The sequence below is a fragment of the Eucyclogobius newberryi genome, unplaced genomic scaffold, assembly GCF_026437365.1.
Source record: "Eucyclogobius newberryi isolate DKJ021-1_F unplaced genomic scaffold, fEucNew1.0.hap1 SCAF_19, whole genome shotgun sequence".
Lineage (NCBI taxonomy): Eukaryota > Metazoa > Chordata > Actinopteri > Gobiiformes > Gobiidae > Eucyclogobius > Eucyclogobius newberryi.
In genome coordinates this window covers 23,612,062-23,628,115 of record NW_027315823.1, presented here as the reverse complement: position 1 = coordinate 23,628,115, position 16,054 = coordinate 23,612,062, and the positions used below count along the sequence as shown (strand labels likewise).

At 40.7% G+C, this 16,054-nt stretch overlaps 1 protein-coding gene across 4 annotated transcripts in view; it reads left to right on the top strand.

Moving 5' to 3' along the window:
* The window catches only part of srgap3 (SLIT-ROBO Rho GTPase activating protein 3), a 57,279-nt gene continuing 41,225 nt past the window's right edge, over positions 1–16,054 (top strand). For all 4 annotated transcript variants that reach the window (XM_072452229.1, XM_072452227.1, XM_072452230.1 and 1 more), the window contains exon 1: positions 1–369. In XM_072452229.1, coding sequence (XP_072308330.1) covers positions 306–369 — 64 coding nt within the window. In that variant the 5' untranslated portion in view covers positions 1–305. The remainder of the gene's footprint in view (positions 370–16,054) is intronic.

Here is a 16,054-nt window from a genome sequence, read left to right as displayed (position 1 = left end):
TTCTTCTTGCAGCGAGGAAAGGGAAAGCGAGGAATGCGAGGGAAGCGCCGCTGCAGCTCGGATGTGATTGTGGCACCGTTTTCGCGCAAGAGGTGACCAAAAGCGTCACGTTGTCGGAGTACACGGCGCGCACCAGCTTTGTTCTTTTTTTCAAATGCACGCAGACTGACGGAGGAAGAAGAAGAGGAAGAAGAGGAAGAAGAAGCGAGAGGGACCGGGGGACGTGGGGACGAGTTCAGGACCAATTGCGGATCAAAGACAACGCTGAAGTCAAAGGGTCTCGCTTCACCCGCAAGAGAGGAACAATGTCATCCACACGATTTAAGAAGGACAAGGAGATCATCGCGGACTACGAGACCCATGTGAAAGGTACGGAACATCTGTGTGGAGCGTTTAAAAAATATATATATTTATACCTGATAACGATCCAGACCTTTGCATCAATTTCCCCGTTTTAACGCACTCCGGTCTGGATGAACGCCCATGGCAGTGAATCACGGGCTGTAGTCATATGACAGGTAAACCGTGACAGTCCACCCAATGACAGACATTATAGAGACATATTATAGGGAGCTTTGATTTCAAGCTCTCCCTCCGCAGTGCAATTACTACCGATGTGATTTATGGATGTTGATTCATCTGATGTGCACTGGATGTTGCTGGGTAAAATGACGCCTGTGTAGATGGAAGCAGAGCTGGATTGTCATTTTTGGCTGAAATTGGTGCATTGAACTATTCTGATGTTTTGGTCTGGGATTAGTTTTCATATTGACTGTAGACTTTTGCTCTGACGTTTGTCCCACTTTCACCAAACTGAGGCATGTACTTGCAATGGTGTGTCTCTGGTGAGGACCACCCTGGACAATGGCAGTCACACGGATGAGTTTGCTGGTTGGTGGAAGTCAGGGTGGGCAATAGATTTAAATTTAGATGACGTTGTGAAAGTTGTTTTGAAGATATGCAACATTTCAATATCAAGGACATTGAAAGATTTATAGCAAAAAGTGCAACAAAATGTAATGTTGCATGGTATATGCATATACCCTCAAATAAGGGTATAAAGTGATATTTCTGAACTTTTGTGATTAATTTGACAAACATTTCACATTTGTTTGATAATTAATCTCAACTAATATGTTTCAAGACATTTTGAACACTCTTGTCTGACTATTGTTAAGATACTAAACAAAAGTATTATTGGCTCGAGCCATTCCATGGAATGCGACAAGTCTTTGTTCTTGCCTGGTTTCTTCTTCTTCTTCTCTTCTGTATTTTTGACCCCCTGAACATCGATGAAAAGTCACACATGGGGGCATAGACGTGATCGGCTCGGCCCAAACTCCAATAAAATGGAGGTTGCGAGAACGCCCGTCGCAACAGTGCCGACCAGTTCAATCTTTGGCCTAGGGCCTAGGCACTTGGGACAGCGATAGAGCTACCTTTGACCTCTGACCTGTGACGAGTAAAGCACACCTGGCAACATCGCTCTATGATAAACAGGAAGTCAGCCACGTTGAATCAAAGTGGCGCCGCCATGTTTGACTTTTTTTTTTCAAAGTCGTACGAGATCGAGATCAAAACAACACCTTTTGCATCTAAAGACATTGAAATTTAATAAATATTCAAAAAAATGTTGATATTCTTTACGGTCTCCGCGTAACACGCCCTCAAAAAAGGCTTAATTTTCAGTTTTTTCAAGGACAAGTCACGTCTAATGGAATTGATCTACGGAGCTCATATTTCACTCACTAATGCGTTTTATGGTCATAATAATTAATTAAATAATGAATACCCATGTAACAAATTTACTCTATAGCGCTCCCTACCCATTGTGTGAAAAACTCAACATTGTCTGATTTGTTTGAAACTCATGGTTTATATTTTTCTCGAGACGCCATGAAAAAAAGTGCATTACAGATATTGTGTATTTTCACAATTAGTCAGCAGAGGCGCAATGAATGCCTTCACTTCCTCTTTTATTTTGATGGAACATTTCCTCTTGTGCCGTGGTCTTAGCATTAGCGGTAGCATCAGCATTAGCGGCGGGTCTCTGTTGCTAGGTGACGGAGGTACAGAGAGGAGGGGGTTTAAAGAATATAGTCCAAAGAATAAAGCCCGAAGAATAAAGTCCGAAGATTAAAGTCTAAGAGAATGCAGTGTCGGGGCAATCGGGATCAAAAGGCGGGTGGCGAGAGCGTCTGAGGACTACGAAACGTCTGAGGAATAAAGTCTGGCGGTAATGCAACACTTGGATGCCAACCGCCATAAAACAACAACAACAACAACAACAACATCATCGCCGCTACCGCGGCTTTAATTATTGTTGTTGTCGTCGTCAATATTGCCCATCCACTACCTCTTTTTTGGATTGGCCCAACCACTCTGCCACAGCTTGCTTCTAATGGTACTTTGACAGTATTATAGTGAACTACCAGTGTCTCTTTACTTGACAGAAATCCAACACTGAACAAGAAAACGATTGTGCTTTTGTCTAGTTTTTGGCACTATGTATTTTAACACTGCAGATTTCAAAGCCTTCTCGTCATTTACAACACCATTATACTTCCCCGCAACCTCAAACAATTATTCTAGCATCTCGACTGTGGTTTTCCAGGTTGCCGGGTGATTTATTTCACCAATATGACTGAATTCCCAAGGTTCCCGGCTGCGTTTTATGAGGTCACCTGGTCAGTCATGGTCACAGCACCGGCTGATGTTTATATTAAACCCAGTGGAGTGCAGCACTGTGTGTTTGCATCCCGACAGATGTGTAACCTTATTAAAATGAATGAAATAAGAGTCCCGAAAGGGACCAAGCGGTAGAAAATGGATGGATGAATGGAAATAAGAGTCAATTTAGAAGTACAACAATAACAGCATAAGGGGCTATTTAATGTACTGTGGTCCAATATAAACAGGGGTCTATTTTGTAACCCTGTGAATAATCAGCTTGGATCTTTTTTTAATCCAGAGAGCTACAGCCAAGAATACATAATTGTAAGAAATGTGTAATTGTTAGGTTTTTCCCTTGCTACAGTACCGCCTTATTACTTGAGAGCATTAGGAGCAGAATAAAGGTGTAGTTGCCTGGTCTTGTCTAATTCAATCAATCAATCAATCAATCAATCAATCAATCAACCTTTATTTTTAGAGCCCTTTATAACACTCAAAGTGACCAAAGTGCTTCACAATAAAAAACAAGGCAATACGAAATATTAAACTAAGTAAAAACAAACTGTACACTACATTAAAGAGTGTTAAAAGCCAGTCTGTTTTAAGCTTAGATTTAAACAGGCTGAAGTCTGTGATGGCGCTCATTTCGGGGGCAGTTTGTTCCAGAGTTTGGGACCAGCGACAGAGAAGGCTCGATCACCCCACTGTTTAAGTCTGGCTCTGGGGACGTCCAGCAGAGACTGATTTGTCGACCTTCAGGCCCCGCTTGGGTTTCGAGCAGACAGAAGCTAATTCTTAAATGCATTCCTGTTATTTAATTGGATATGATTTTCTCCAATACTTTTTATACAAAATCAATCATAACATTCTGACATATGCATATTGATGGTTATGATGTTATGCCTGCCTGGGTTTCCTCTGTCATTGAAGATCACTAACTGTCATTTCTATAATCCATCGCTTAATGCATAATGTTAACACCGTATGTTGACTATTTTGGCACTTTTTTCACTTTCAAAAAGGGGGTCTATCTTTGGTCTCTAATTGCTTATACAGTGCTATTGTGTGTTGTTTCCTGATCACTGGCACTTGCTTGAAGCGTTGGTTTACCATATCAATACCAAGATTACCCCTTGGCATTTCCGGGCCACTCTTTTTCCAAGTCATCAATTATTCATTTTTGGGATCAGGCTGTGCTCTTGTATGATAGATCCGGGCCCCGCTCCTTCCACTGGATTTGATGGATGTTAATTTATGGAGAATTTGGCATGTTCCTCATTCCCAGCTGGTGCTTTTGTGAAGGCTTCAGACACTGTCCCTGACTCTCTCTTGCCGTAATGACAATAGTCAAGTCAACCCAGACCGAGTAAGGACGTGTAATGAAATTCATATTGGGCCCGGCACGTCTCATCCTGAGTTATTGCTTTACAGTTAATGTAGAACAAGCCAGAGGAAGGCCGCATCATCAACGCAGCATTGATCGGGTCATAACAAGATCATAGGGCGATTTCATTATGTATGAAGGTTCAAAGTTTCTGAAAACACGTGCCCCTAAATCAAACGCTCAGTATTACCAAAACACTTAAGTTCATCCAGAGTTTAGCCCTGGTCTACAATATTCTCATTGTCCATCATTTTTGGGTCACAAATTCCTCTGCATATCTTCATATCATTGCTTCTGCATCTCATTGATATTACTTACACTTACACTACAGATTTATGCTGCAGCCGGTACCTCATCTCGATCCCTTTTCTACATGTACTTCTTTGTCATAAAACACCTCACTAAATCCTGACCTTCTGGCATTAGTAAATCCTTGCCGACCCGGGAGGCAGCCTGCCAAAACCAAGGACCCTGGGAGATGGTGTTCACTTGGTTCAAGCTGTTCAGCTGGCAGACCTGTATTAGCATGTCAATAGATGCTGAACAGAGACTCAGGACTCTAGTCTCTGGTTTGGAGTTAATTGTGTCCATGTGGTTGCTGGCTGCTGCTCTTCGGTTACTGTTTTGATGGTTTAACCATTAGCAGCTGTTTACTCCATGCCTTTGAATTTCAGGACTTTAAACCTGCGTACTAGGTAAATGTCATGGTAATGCCTTGCTTAAATTAATTTAAGTCAATACTGGCACAGGTGTTATTAAAAGTTGGATTAGTTTCAAATGAACTTGGAATTATTTGGCTCTCAATTATAGGATCAAAGTTACACAGTTTTAAAGTTTCGTACCATAAAAAAGTGGTCAGTAGACTTGTGAGAGACGAACCGATTAACAGAACCACACACTCTGTTAAAAGATGAGCACATGGTTAAAATATTCAAGCAGTTCTGCTCTGGACTAAGCAGTTCTGCTCTGGACCCCGGAGGTTGTCATTTGCCTGCCACTGTATTTTTTGTGCAATGTATAAACAGTGTGTAATGTGTAGTACATTATACACTATTTACACTGTGAAAGTCAGTATCTGTGTCAGCAATGAGCTGAATGCGCTTTACTATATTAGCTATACCTCCACTATTGAGATCAAAATCCGTACACAGATTTGAAAAAGGATAGCACGTCTTTACAGTTCTGTGCAGCTTTTACAATCTGATGTTGGGGCTGCAATAGGTGACTTTTAAAGGTCCCATAAAATGCAAAATCGACTTTTCAGAGCTTTTAACCTTCTTACATTGCTATCTGTGCTTCATTATGTACCCAGAGTGTTTTTTTGATTGATTCCCGCAGTGTTTAGCTATATTACAGACTATCTCCTTTCCTCGAATCTCCAAACTGACGGGCGGTGGGGGCAAGACCGCGTCATAAGGGCAAGCACGCGTCACCATCCCCCCTCGTTTAGTCCCAGTTTAGTCCGGGCAGAATAGGAAAAAAAAACATGGACTTACGCTCCATTCCCCGGGGGTGAAAGCGAGCTCCCCGTTGCTCCTCCATAATCTCAGTGGGACTTTCTTGATTAGATAAAGTGGTAGTGCTGTCTCAGCCGCAAACGCAGTCCCATTTCCCCCGGGGAATGGCGCATGTCCTCATGATGGGCTTGTCCAAATTTAAATAGACTAAACCAAGACCAGGTCCAGGACGATGCAGCACCGCACCGTTATGCACAGCTGGACACCTAAATCCTCGGTGGAATGCTGCGTGGTCCGGAAGGCGCCAGGACAGAGCCGCGCACTGTGGTCAGCACAAGAGCTCGGTTTAACCCCCGGAGCGTGTGTCCGTGGGCTTTTTCCCTGTCGGCTCGGACTGTGACTGAACCAGGGCCAGAACCTGGAGGCGCTGGGCACAGAATGCGCCATGCTCCTCACTGAGCTGAACCATGCACTCCCGGTACCAGACCTTTGAGGCCTTGGCGATGTTTGTTACTCAATGCGGGGGTCCGGTCCTTTTAGTCAAGCTCAGGCCCCACGGTTGAGCGCAGAACCAACTTCTGCGTTGCACAAAACAAAGTAAGGTGAATTTAAAAGAAAATAAACCATGCCTGGAAGTTGTATTTCAACATTTGTTTAAAAAAAATAAAAAAAATATTTGTTTTGTAAATCAAAGCATCACCACATTATGTTTTTCAGTGCACTAGTTTTGAAGTTTATTAGTTAGGATTCTGGCTATTCTCAGAATGCACCACGCCCTCAATTTGCTTCACTCCACCTCATATTTTGGCATTCTCACACCTCTTGTTCAGAGTTCAACGCCCTGTGCTCTTAGCAGTTGCAGCGACGCAAGATGACAGCAAATGAACTCTTCAACACTTCTGTTACCACTAAGAACGGGGGCAAAATATGGCACATGATTGACCGCCAATTCTGTTCCTATGGCCCACACTCCACACACAACACATTCATACTTAGGCCAGGTGAGTGAAGTGTCCTTCCCATGGACACAACAGCAGCATGCAGTTGTCAGGGCTGAGATGTCACCGCCAGCTTTTGGTTTTGTGGGCAAATGCTCTAACTACTCAGCCACTGCCGCCCCATAACCCACCCACCAAAACCACACAGGGCTTTTATCACTCATCTGTTGAAGGAGTGGTCTGACACTTGTTTTCTACAATCTTACACAAAGGTTGGGCCTAAAAAGTGAAGTTGCAGAACCCCATGTAATTACAGGCACCCAAAGTGATGCTCTACCCTTAGCACTCTGTCATTGGATCGTGGTGTTATAGACGCTTCATGTCAATAAAGTTTTTTGTTGTTCGGCTAAAAATACTTGTGGGGCACTGAAACTTGTGTTTAGTAGAGATCTGTGAGACCCTTGAGTTATAAATGCCAACAACCACATGCAGGCTCTGTTTCACAGTGGTAAAGATAAAGTAAAGCTGGAAAAAGGGTAACATTGCCTCTCCTGGACCTTTTAACTTTTAATTTTTTTCAAGTGTATTTATTTTTTTAACATAACCAATGATGTTGAATCAATCTCCAAATTGAACACTTAATTTCGATTCTAAGATAAAGACTAGATTCGGAGTTTGATAAGACAAATTTATACAGTAGAGGTTATTATATAAAGTATATTGCTTACGGTGAAATATGCTCTTAATAATAACAATTTAAAGAAACATCAACAATCCTTATAAACTTTAAAATAAGGGTGAAAGACGATATTGATGCACCTTTGTGATTCATTTTACATTTCACATTTGTCTGATAAATAAACTTCAATTAATACATTCAATGACATGCTTTAACATTTCTGTTGAATTGTTATCGAAATCGTCCAAAAAAAGAGATATTTATTTTTCCCAGCCCTCGTAATAACCTTAAACTAAAGCTGTTATGTTGTTATCTCTAAGTCAGAGCTGTAATAGCTTTTGTCCCTCGATATGAATGCAAAGTTTGTTCATTGTGTCTCTTCAAACATGTGCAGATAATCAGGTTGTTACAGTGTGGCTGATGTGTCTTGTTAATGGGACATTTAACAGAGACACAATTAGAGTCATACAGTAGTTTGTCTGCTGCCAGTGATGGAAGAGATAGGCGCTCATTCAAATGGCAAAATGGCTTCATTTTCTTGGTTGTTTAGTGCCAGTCTGTGCATGAATTCACTTGTCACTTGGCTGATGTATGAAGAATAGTGCCTCCAGTGCTTCATACAGCAGCCCATTAGTGCACTGTTGAGGATTCAATAAAGAGTTACAGGCTTTTGAAGTGTTGGTTGACTTTATAAGGACAATTTGTTTAAAAAAAAAATACACTTTTAAATTAGAAAAGGTTTATTACCATTGTCAGTGAACAAAGTTCACAAGAGTGTCTGCGTCTCTCCCTCACTCCCTCCCCCCCCCCCCCCCCCCCCCCCTCTCTCTCTCTCTCTCTCTCTCTCTCTCTCTCTCTCTCTCTCTCTCTCTCTCTCTCTCTCTCTCTCTCTCTCGCTCGACTGGCTCCGTCACAAAATTCTAAAGAATAAAGTCTAAAGAATAAAGTCTAAAGAATAAAGTCTAAAGAATTCCGCAGACACTCATAATGCCCGAATTCATTTAAATGGGGAAAAAGTATCTGTATCTGTATCTGCCTCTGTATCTTCCTGCGTTGCACCAATGAAATTTCCCCATGTGGGACAATAAAGGATTATCTTATCTTATCTTATCTTAAAGTGACAGGTGTTAAGAAGTGTTCATGAGTCCAATAGCAGAGGGAAAGAAACTGTTCTTGCGGCGTGAGGTTCTGGTCCAGATGGACCGTAGCCTCCTGCTTGAGGGGAGTGGCCTCCTGCCTGAGGGGAGTGGCCTCCTGCCTGAGGGGAGTGGCCTCCTGCCTGGCCCTTTGAGTGGCTCAAATAGTCTATGTCCAGGGTGAGAAGGGTCGGCTGTGATCCGACCTGCTTGTCCTAGAGTCCTGGAGACGTACAGGTCCTGCAAAGATGGAAGTCTGCAGCCGATCACCTTCTCAGGAGAGATACGCTGTAGTCTCTGTTTGTCCCTGGCTGTGGCTCCAGTGTACCAGACGGTGAAGAAGGAGGTGAGGATGGACTCAATGATGACCGTGTAGAACTGCACCATCATCTCCGCTGGCAGCTTGGCTTTCCTCAGCTGCTGCAGGAAGTACATCCTCTGCTGGGCCTTCTTGATGAGGGAGCTGATGGTCCTGGTTGATGATGATGCTATATAAAATGTAGAACCTTAAAAAACACAATATAAAATATGAGAACAAATTGTCATGGACTAACAATTGAATTTTAACAAATACTTTGTTTGATGCCCAAAATTGAGCCTTAAACAAATATATATCAAATATACTGTTTATACCTTGCTGTGACAATTGCTACTACAGCTTCTATGCAAGCAAAGCAGGCCATGAACTTTACTTAGTAAACATGTTACTATGGTAAAATGCAGCATGTCTGATGAAAATGTCCAAACAACCCATTTCCTTGTGAAAACGAATTACAAGCACAAGCTAAATTAAGGTTGGTAACTAATGAGGTTCATGAGTGAGCTGTCACAAGAGCAAGGAACATTCAGGTTGTTATCGTCAGAACCAGGATGGCTGCAGTGCAAAGGTTAATCATTTATTGTTTCGACACTTTGACCCCACAGCTAAGATCATTGTAATTATATGAGAGGTTTTGTGAATAAAGTATTTTAAGTGTAAATCCAGATTATTCAACTGCATCAATACTAAAAGACACACCAAATCAAGTTTCTACTACACTTTTGTTGTTTTATTTGAACAGTTTGAATACAGATCAATCATACAGATCAATATTCTAATTTTGCGTAACTCCAAAACAACAATTGCATTATTATAAATAATACTAATATATATTCTCCACCTCCACTTTATGAATTATGCACATATAACTGTAACTGGTGGGGCCATAGAAAGTAACTACATGAAAATAAAAATAAACAAAGACATATTTTGCACATAAAGATGGACTTTTATGAGACTGCTCAATAATCAAGTGGATCATTTAACATCCTGTCGGCCGTGTGTGTTGATCCCTGTTTGTTCCCAGCTGACACTGTTGTTAAGGCAGAAGTTAATAAAGCCAATTTACTGCCGTTTTGATCTGAAGCCGCGGCTGTTGCCAGGGTTACCTCATTAGCCTGGTTTCCTGATTTTCGCCCGCGCCTCTGGTCTGTGGATGTTCTTCACTCACCGCTGCCACAACCGTCACAACGCAGTCTCCTCCTCGTCCAATCAGCTGCTCCTGTGGGACCGGTGCACGCCCCTGTTACCATGGCGACACCTTCCCTCACCCCAACGCCGGTTTGCGTGCGATTGGTGCTCGGGCTTCCCCCCAAAACGCTGTTGTCACCCTCGTATTAATAGAAAGCCACACGTGGATACAGTTATTGATATGAAGGGTCGCAGGGCGTGCATGGCTTTACTATTACTCACGTTTGAAGCATTATTTGGGTATAATTAAACAGTTGCAGGATGTAATTGATTGGTACCAGAGCATTCAGTCATCTGTATTACAATAACTTGGGCCTTAGGGAACATATTTGAAATTGGCCAGCGTGTCACAGAGGTGCCAGACACACAACCATTTATCACAGTCATTAATTGGCGCCACTCAATACACATATTTCCGCTATAATCAATCCTACATGATTCACCATTCATCTTAAATGAGGATTTTAGCAGCACTAAATTCAGATTATTTATAACAAGATCGTTCAGAAAAAAAAGCTCTTTTGTTGATTTCATGTTTCCAAGAAAAGTAGGCTATAACTTGGTCATGCTGTTTTATATATAATTTGCTAATTGTTCATGATAAATACCTCCATATATAAATGTACAAAGTAATGTAATGTTAAAATATAAAACAATATATAATTTTGATTTAGTTTGATAATCCCTAAAAAAATATACATTTAGAAATGATTTATGGCATTTATGGATTCAAGGCTAAATATCCTATTATATACAATTCTAGTCATGTTTAATATTTTAAGTATGGATGTTATTGTATGCATTTTTTGTGAAATCCTTCATTCGCATTTTATCCGTTCATTGTCTAATAGATCAGTGGTTCCCAAAGTGGGGGTTGGGACCCAAAGGGAGGTCCTGGGGCACAGGATCGAGATCATGTAAAGATATGATTTTAATATTATAACAGTGCATTCATTTTCAACCGTGTATTTTTTGTGAAATATGGTCAATACAACAATAAACCATTCCTCAAAACAGAGTCCAGATGACTACACCTGAATCTTTTTCTACAATGAAACGCTCCTGGACGAATAATGGATTACACCGACATTCAAACAAAAAACATTAATTCTGATTGAACATGTTTTGATACTTTAAATTATTACCAATTTTATAGTACAGTGGGGGTCGCGACTCGGTTGCATCTTCATTTTGGGGGTCCAGACCTTAAAAGCTTGGGAACCCCTGAAATGTGTGTGACAGGCTTTGTTAAAATAAGCTTTGTGAGTGATAAAGTAATGACAGACAAATAAAAATCACTTTACAAGTCAGTACTTTAATACTTACCAATTTATATTAACACCTAAATAATCACTATTATCGATTAACCAAATAATCTTGACATCCCTAACCTGGACAGATCCAGCCTTAAGATCCGACCAGGGAGCAGATAATGTAGACTTAAAATGAAGGACTCTGGCTTGATTGACAGACGACATCTTGCACTGTCAGTGACCTCTGTGTGTCCATCGATCCGTCTCGGACTTTCTGTTGTGTTATCTCTTGAGAACACGTGCTTCGCCAGTGTGAGCTAATAAAGCAAACAGACGACACTATCCAGGCATCACCGAGCATCCTCATAGCTCCAAAATTCATCATTAGAGGATTAGCACAGTGCGGGGAAAGTGTAGGGATTAGCTCAATGATTGGAACCTGGTTTTGAGACTGTTGAAAGGACGGGCAGAGGTCTGGATAAGGCGGATTGGTCTGCCAGGAGTTTTCATGTGGGTTTTTGGCACTGCAGAGGGATGGCGGAGTCGGCACAGCTCAGGGTAAGGATTAGGTTTAGTAAATTTGGCTCCCAGTGGCTTTTGTCTGTGTGTGTGTCTCGCTACTTGTGTGTTTAATACAGTTGCGATTTCATGTTTAATCTCTTTTTCACAGAGTCAAGTAGCGTGCAACCAGCTTCTCGTAGGAGCTGGAGAATTCAACATTTTGCTGTCCATAATCACGCGTTGACACTAAATAAAATTAAGATGGAGCATGAAGTGCCATTTTCTTCCTGGACGAGCACAACATTTGACATAGAATATTCTGTGGGAAACTGAGGATGTTGGATCAGAGCTGCTAGTTTCATACTTGAACAATCATGATGCAAGTGTTTGACTGAGTGTAAAAGGAAGTAACAGCATCCTAGGGAACATGCATGACAAAATACAGCTCTTAATATTGTCTGAAGCATTTTCACATTTTGATTTGGCATTTAGTGAAAATAAATGACCTGAGCTGTAAAGCCTTGGCTGGGTGTGCAGTGAGGCAAAAACAAGGTTATCGTATGTCGGTGTAATCCCTCATTCGTCCAGGCGTGTTCCATAGTAGAAAAAGCTTCAGTTGTAGTCATCTGGACTCAGTTTGAAAAAGTAGACGTTTCGACTCTCATCCAAGAGTCATTGTCAATAACAGAATTTAGGTCGAGAACTCCGATATTAATACTGTTCTGTGGTAAGACCCGCCCATTGGTGATACTTTTGTAACAATCAAGAAACAAGAGCTGGAAACCTTCTCTGATCACATCAATGCTGTGGACCCACATATCAGGTTTACAAGAGAAGACGCTAAGGAGAATCGCTTGGCCTTTCTTGATTGTGCCACGATCAGAGGAGAGGACGGGAAACTCCAAATAGAAGTATATAGGAAACCTACACACACGGACCAGTATCTGCTCTTTGGTTCCAACCACCCACTACAGCACAAGCTGGGGGTGATCAGAACCTTACAACACAGAGCTCAAGGTGTGCCCACCAGCTCAGAGGGCAAGAAGAAAGAGGAAAAACATGTCCGAAATGCCCTCTCAGCCTGTGGTTACCCCGCTTGGGCTCTCAACAGAGTGAAGAGAACCAAGAAGCAGGACAAAAGGGAAACTGAACAGAGAAGGAAGTGTGTCTCTATCCCTTATGTGTCTGGCCTGTCGGAAAAACTGCAGAGAATTTTTAGACAACACGAAGTCCCTGTTTATTTTAAACCAGGCAACACTTTAAGACAAAAACTGGTTCACCCAAAGGACAAATTGCCGACTCAAAAACAGAGCAATGTAGTTTATTCGATCCAATGCAGTGAAGAAAGCTGTAAAGAACGTTACATAGGTGAGACGAAACAGCCTCTACACAAGAGGCTTTATCAGCACAGAAGAAATACTAGTTCAGGTCCACAGAGTGCCGTGCATCTCCATCTTGAAGCCTCTACTCACTCGTTTGAAGACGGTGAGGTGAAGGTTTTAAGCAGGGAGAAAAGATGGTTTGAAAGAGGAGTCAAGGAAGCTATTTTTGTTAAAAAAGAAAGACCTTCTTTAAACAGAAATGGAGGGCTTAGGTTTAATCTTCCTGTTATCTATAATGGGTTACTGAACCCCTGGAAAGGTAAAGGACCAGGGTTTTCAAATGCTAATCAGGTACTCAAGGTGGTTGAGCCAGGGTCTCACTAAGACAAAGAGGTTTTAACAGCCCATTAAGATTCTGAATAGGCTAGCTCGGTAGATACAAGGGGGGAGTTTCTGTTGAAACCAACAACTCTTTCTACTTCAGGAAGGCTCCTCCCAATGGGCGGGTCTTACCACAGAACAGTATTAATATCGGAGTTCTCGACCTAAATTCTGTTATTGACAATGACTCTTGGATGAGAGTCGAAACGTCTACTTTTTCAAACTGAGTCCAGATGACTACAACTGAAGGTTATCGTATGTTTGTTACGTTATTGCAGTAGCTAATGTGTACATAGTTTGTTATATCCATTATCAATGGTCAGCCTACAGAGACATTGTGAATTCTAGTCAGATAATAAAAAATGGAGAGCAATAGGAGGAAGAAATCCATTTTATTTTGTTACTTTAGTAAAAGTTCAGATACAGAAGAAATAATACTGTTAAAGTATTAAATGCATTGATTTTGATAAATAATTGGTTCTTTGGTTAATTGTAGTTATTTGAATAATTTTATTTTTATAGTTTATTTCATTTATATTATATTTGTATGGAACTCAAAAGCTTTTGGCAGAATGTCACAATAAATGTGCTTAAAATAAGAGTTTAAACCATACACTTAACCATTAGTACTTTCAGTGGAATAGACAGTTCAGATACCTGTTCTCAGATGTAGTTAAGTAAAATGAAAATGTTTAAAACAAAGTACATATATGTAAAAAATTAACTCAAGTACAGTACTTTTACTTTTGTACATTGTTACTTTCCACAACTGATGAGGAATATGCCTTCTTTTGATGCTCAAAAATAATACCGTTCATTCAACCTCAAATATACTCACATTAGTAGTAAATCTCTCTAAATTCACAGCCTTATAAGCCCACAGCTGGGGGTCAGGGAGAAGGGGTCTCCTACATCCTTCTCTATTGTTCCAGACTGTTTCCTGTTCTATGAGGAAACAAGTGTCCATGAGTGTCCCTGAAAGGTGCTGAGGCCTGTAGTTCCACACGGCCCTGGTAATAATGGAGATAAATGGACAGAGGGTTGATGTCGATGTCATGCTTTGTGACCGTCCCTCTCACAGTTTGTCATAACAGAGCTGTGGTGATGCATAGTGCTGCTGTAATGAGATTGTCTCCACACAGTAGTAAAGGACAACTACTGCTCAAAGCATCATTAACCTGCCATTTAAAGCAACTAACAGAGCTATCAAAAAGCAATCATTTTGGGTGGGGACTTGTCAAAGTTCATTTTGTGTACTGAAGCAAATCATTTATAGGAATTATTAATATAGGATTGGATGAATTCAAACCTTTTGTTTTCGAAGGGTCAACAATGACAGACCACATGGTAATATGACAAATATATTTATTTTGTGTTGGGAAATTACACTAGTATTGTCGAAGAGTATTGTAAGAAATGTATTTAGTTAGTTTAGTTAGTAACATCACCTGAAATTAGGCAACTATTTATCTTTAAAAGATCTATTAATAGTATCTTTAACCCGCCAGTGAAGGAACAAGATATGCACCGAAAATGATACCGGTATGAGATGTGTATTCAGGTTTTTATGAACTATTTACTGTCCGCTGTAAGCACAGAACCTCTGACATATTAGCTTTTTACGATGCTGCCTCATAGTTGTCCCATGGATGTAACGGTTTGCAAATCTCACGGTATATTATCACGGTATTAATTTCATGGTATGATAATTATTGTGACATTGTATAGAGTAACAGAATTGTTGATATGATTTCCCTTTGAATCATTTCTGTCTTATGCCAAATATCAAGATGCTTAATAATAGTTATTTCTTCTTCTTGTCAGCACTAAAATGGAGCTAGTGACCATGGTACATGTAGTTTCCTTATTGTTCTTTAGCTGTTTCTGCTACAAAACAAGCATTTATACAAAGAAGCTATATCCTTTGATAATTTTGTGAGACCTTTGATGACACAATATCACCGTATTTTGGTTATTGTTACATGGGCTTTTTGGCTTATACTGTATTTGACTTGTGGAAAATATTGCTTTCAAGCCTGAAAAATGGAAGCCCTAACTTGAGTTTCAAAGGAGTAACTGTAGTTTCTAACAAAGAATGAAGAGATGACTGAAAAAGCGCAGAATGTTATTATTCGCTGTGATGTCCCTTGGCGATTGCATGTTACTACTGTCTAATGAGCCTAATGTCTTTGTGATTAGAAATGGTTTACTGTCTTTTGTCAAGGCTGTAAACTCTTGTTCTAACATCATTATTGGCTCTGAAATAGTGGAAACCCACTTGAGAACCAACATAATATTTCCTGGAGAGAAAAGAAGCTGGACATGTTAGTAATCGTGTTATGTAAAGATTTACTTTTTTCACTTAATTCAGTCCCTCTCTGAAAATAAGACGCCGTCAATATAGTGTAGACCGGGGAATACTTAAGAAATCATTCTCCAATTCCTCACAGTCCCGCACTGGGAATTGGGCACACACTTCTGCTGCGTGTGACCTATTTTTCCAACAGCATCTGTCAAACCCAGAACTTCAGCTTGTGGTTAGTTTTGTAAACAAATGGTTTTAAAGTGTTTACTGTCACTCCTTGTCACATTTTCTCGAGGTAGTTTCCTTTTGATCATGTTTTGCTTTGTCTTGCACTGTTTAGAATCTGAATTTTGATAAGGGAAATGGGTATGCAGTGCTAATCTTGTCACAATACAGTTGAGCGAGAGAGAGAGAGGGGAATGGAGTGTGGGATAGAGAGGGAACTGTAATAAAACAGGGGCTGGGCCAGTGGTTAACCACATATTGAGTGCAAAAACAGTTTATCTGAAATGTTG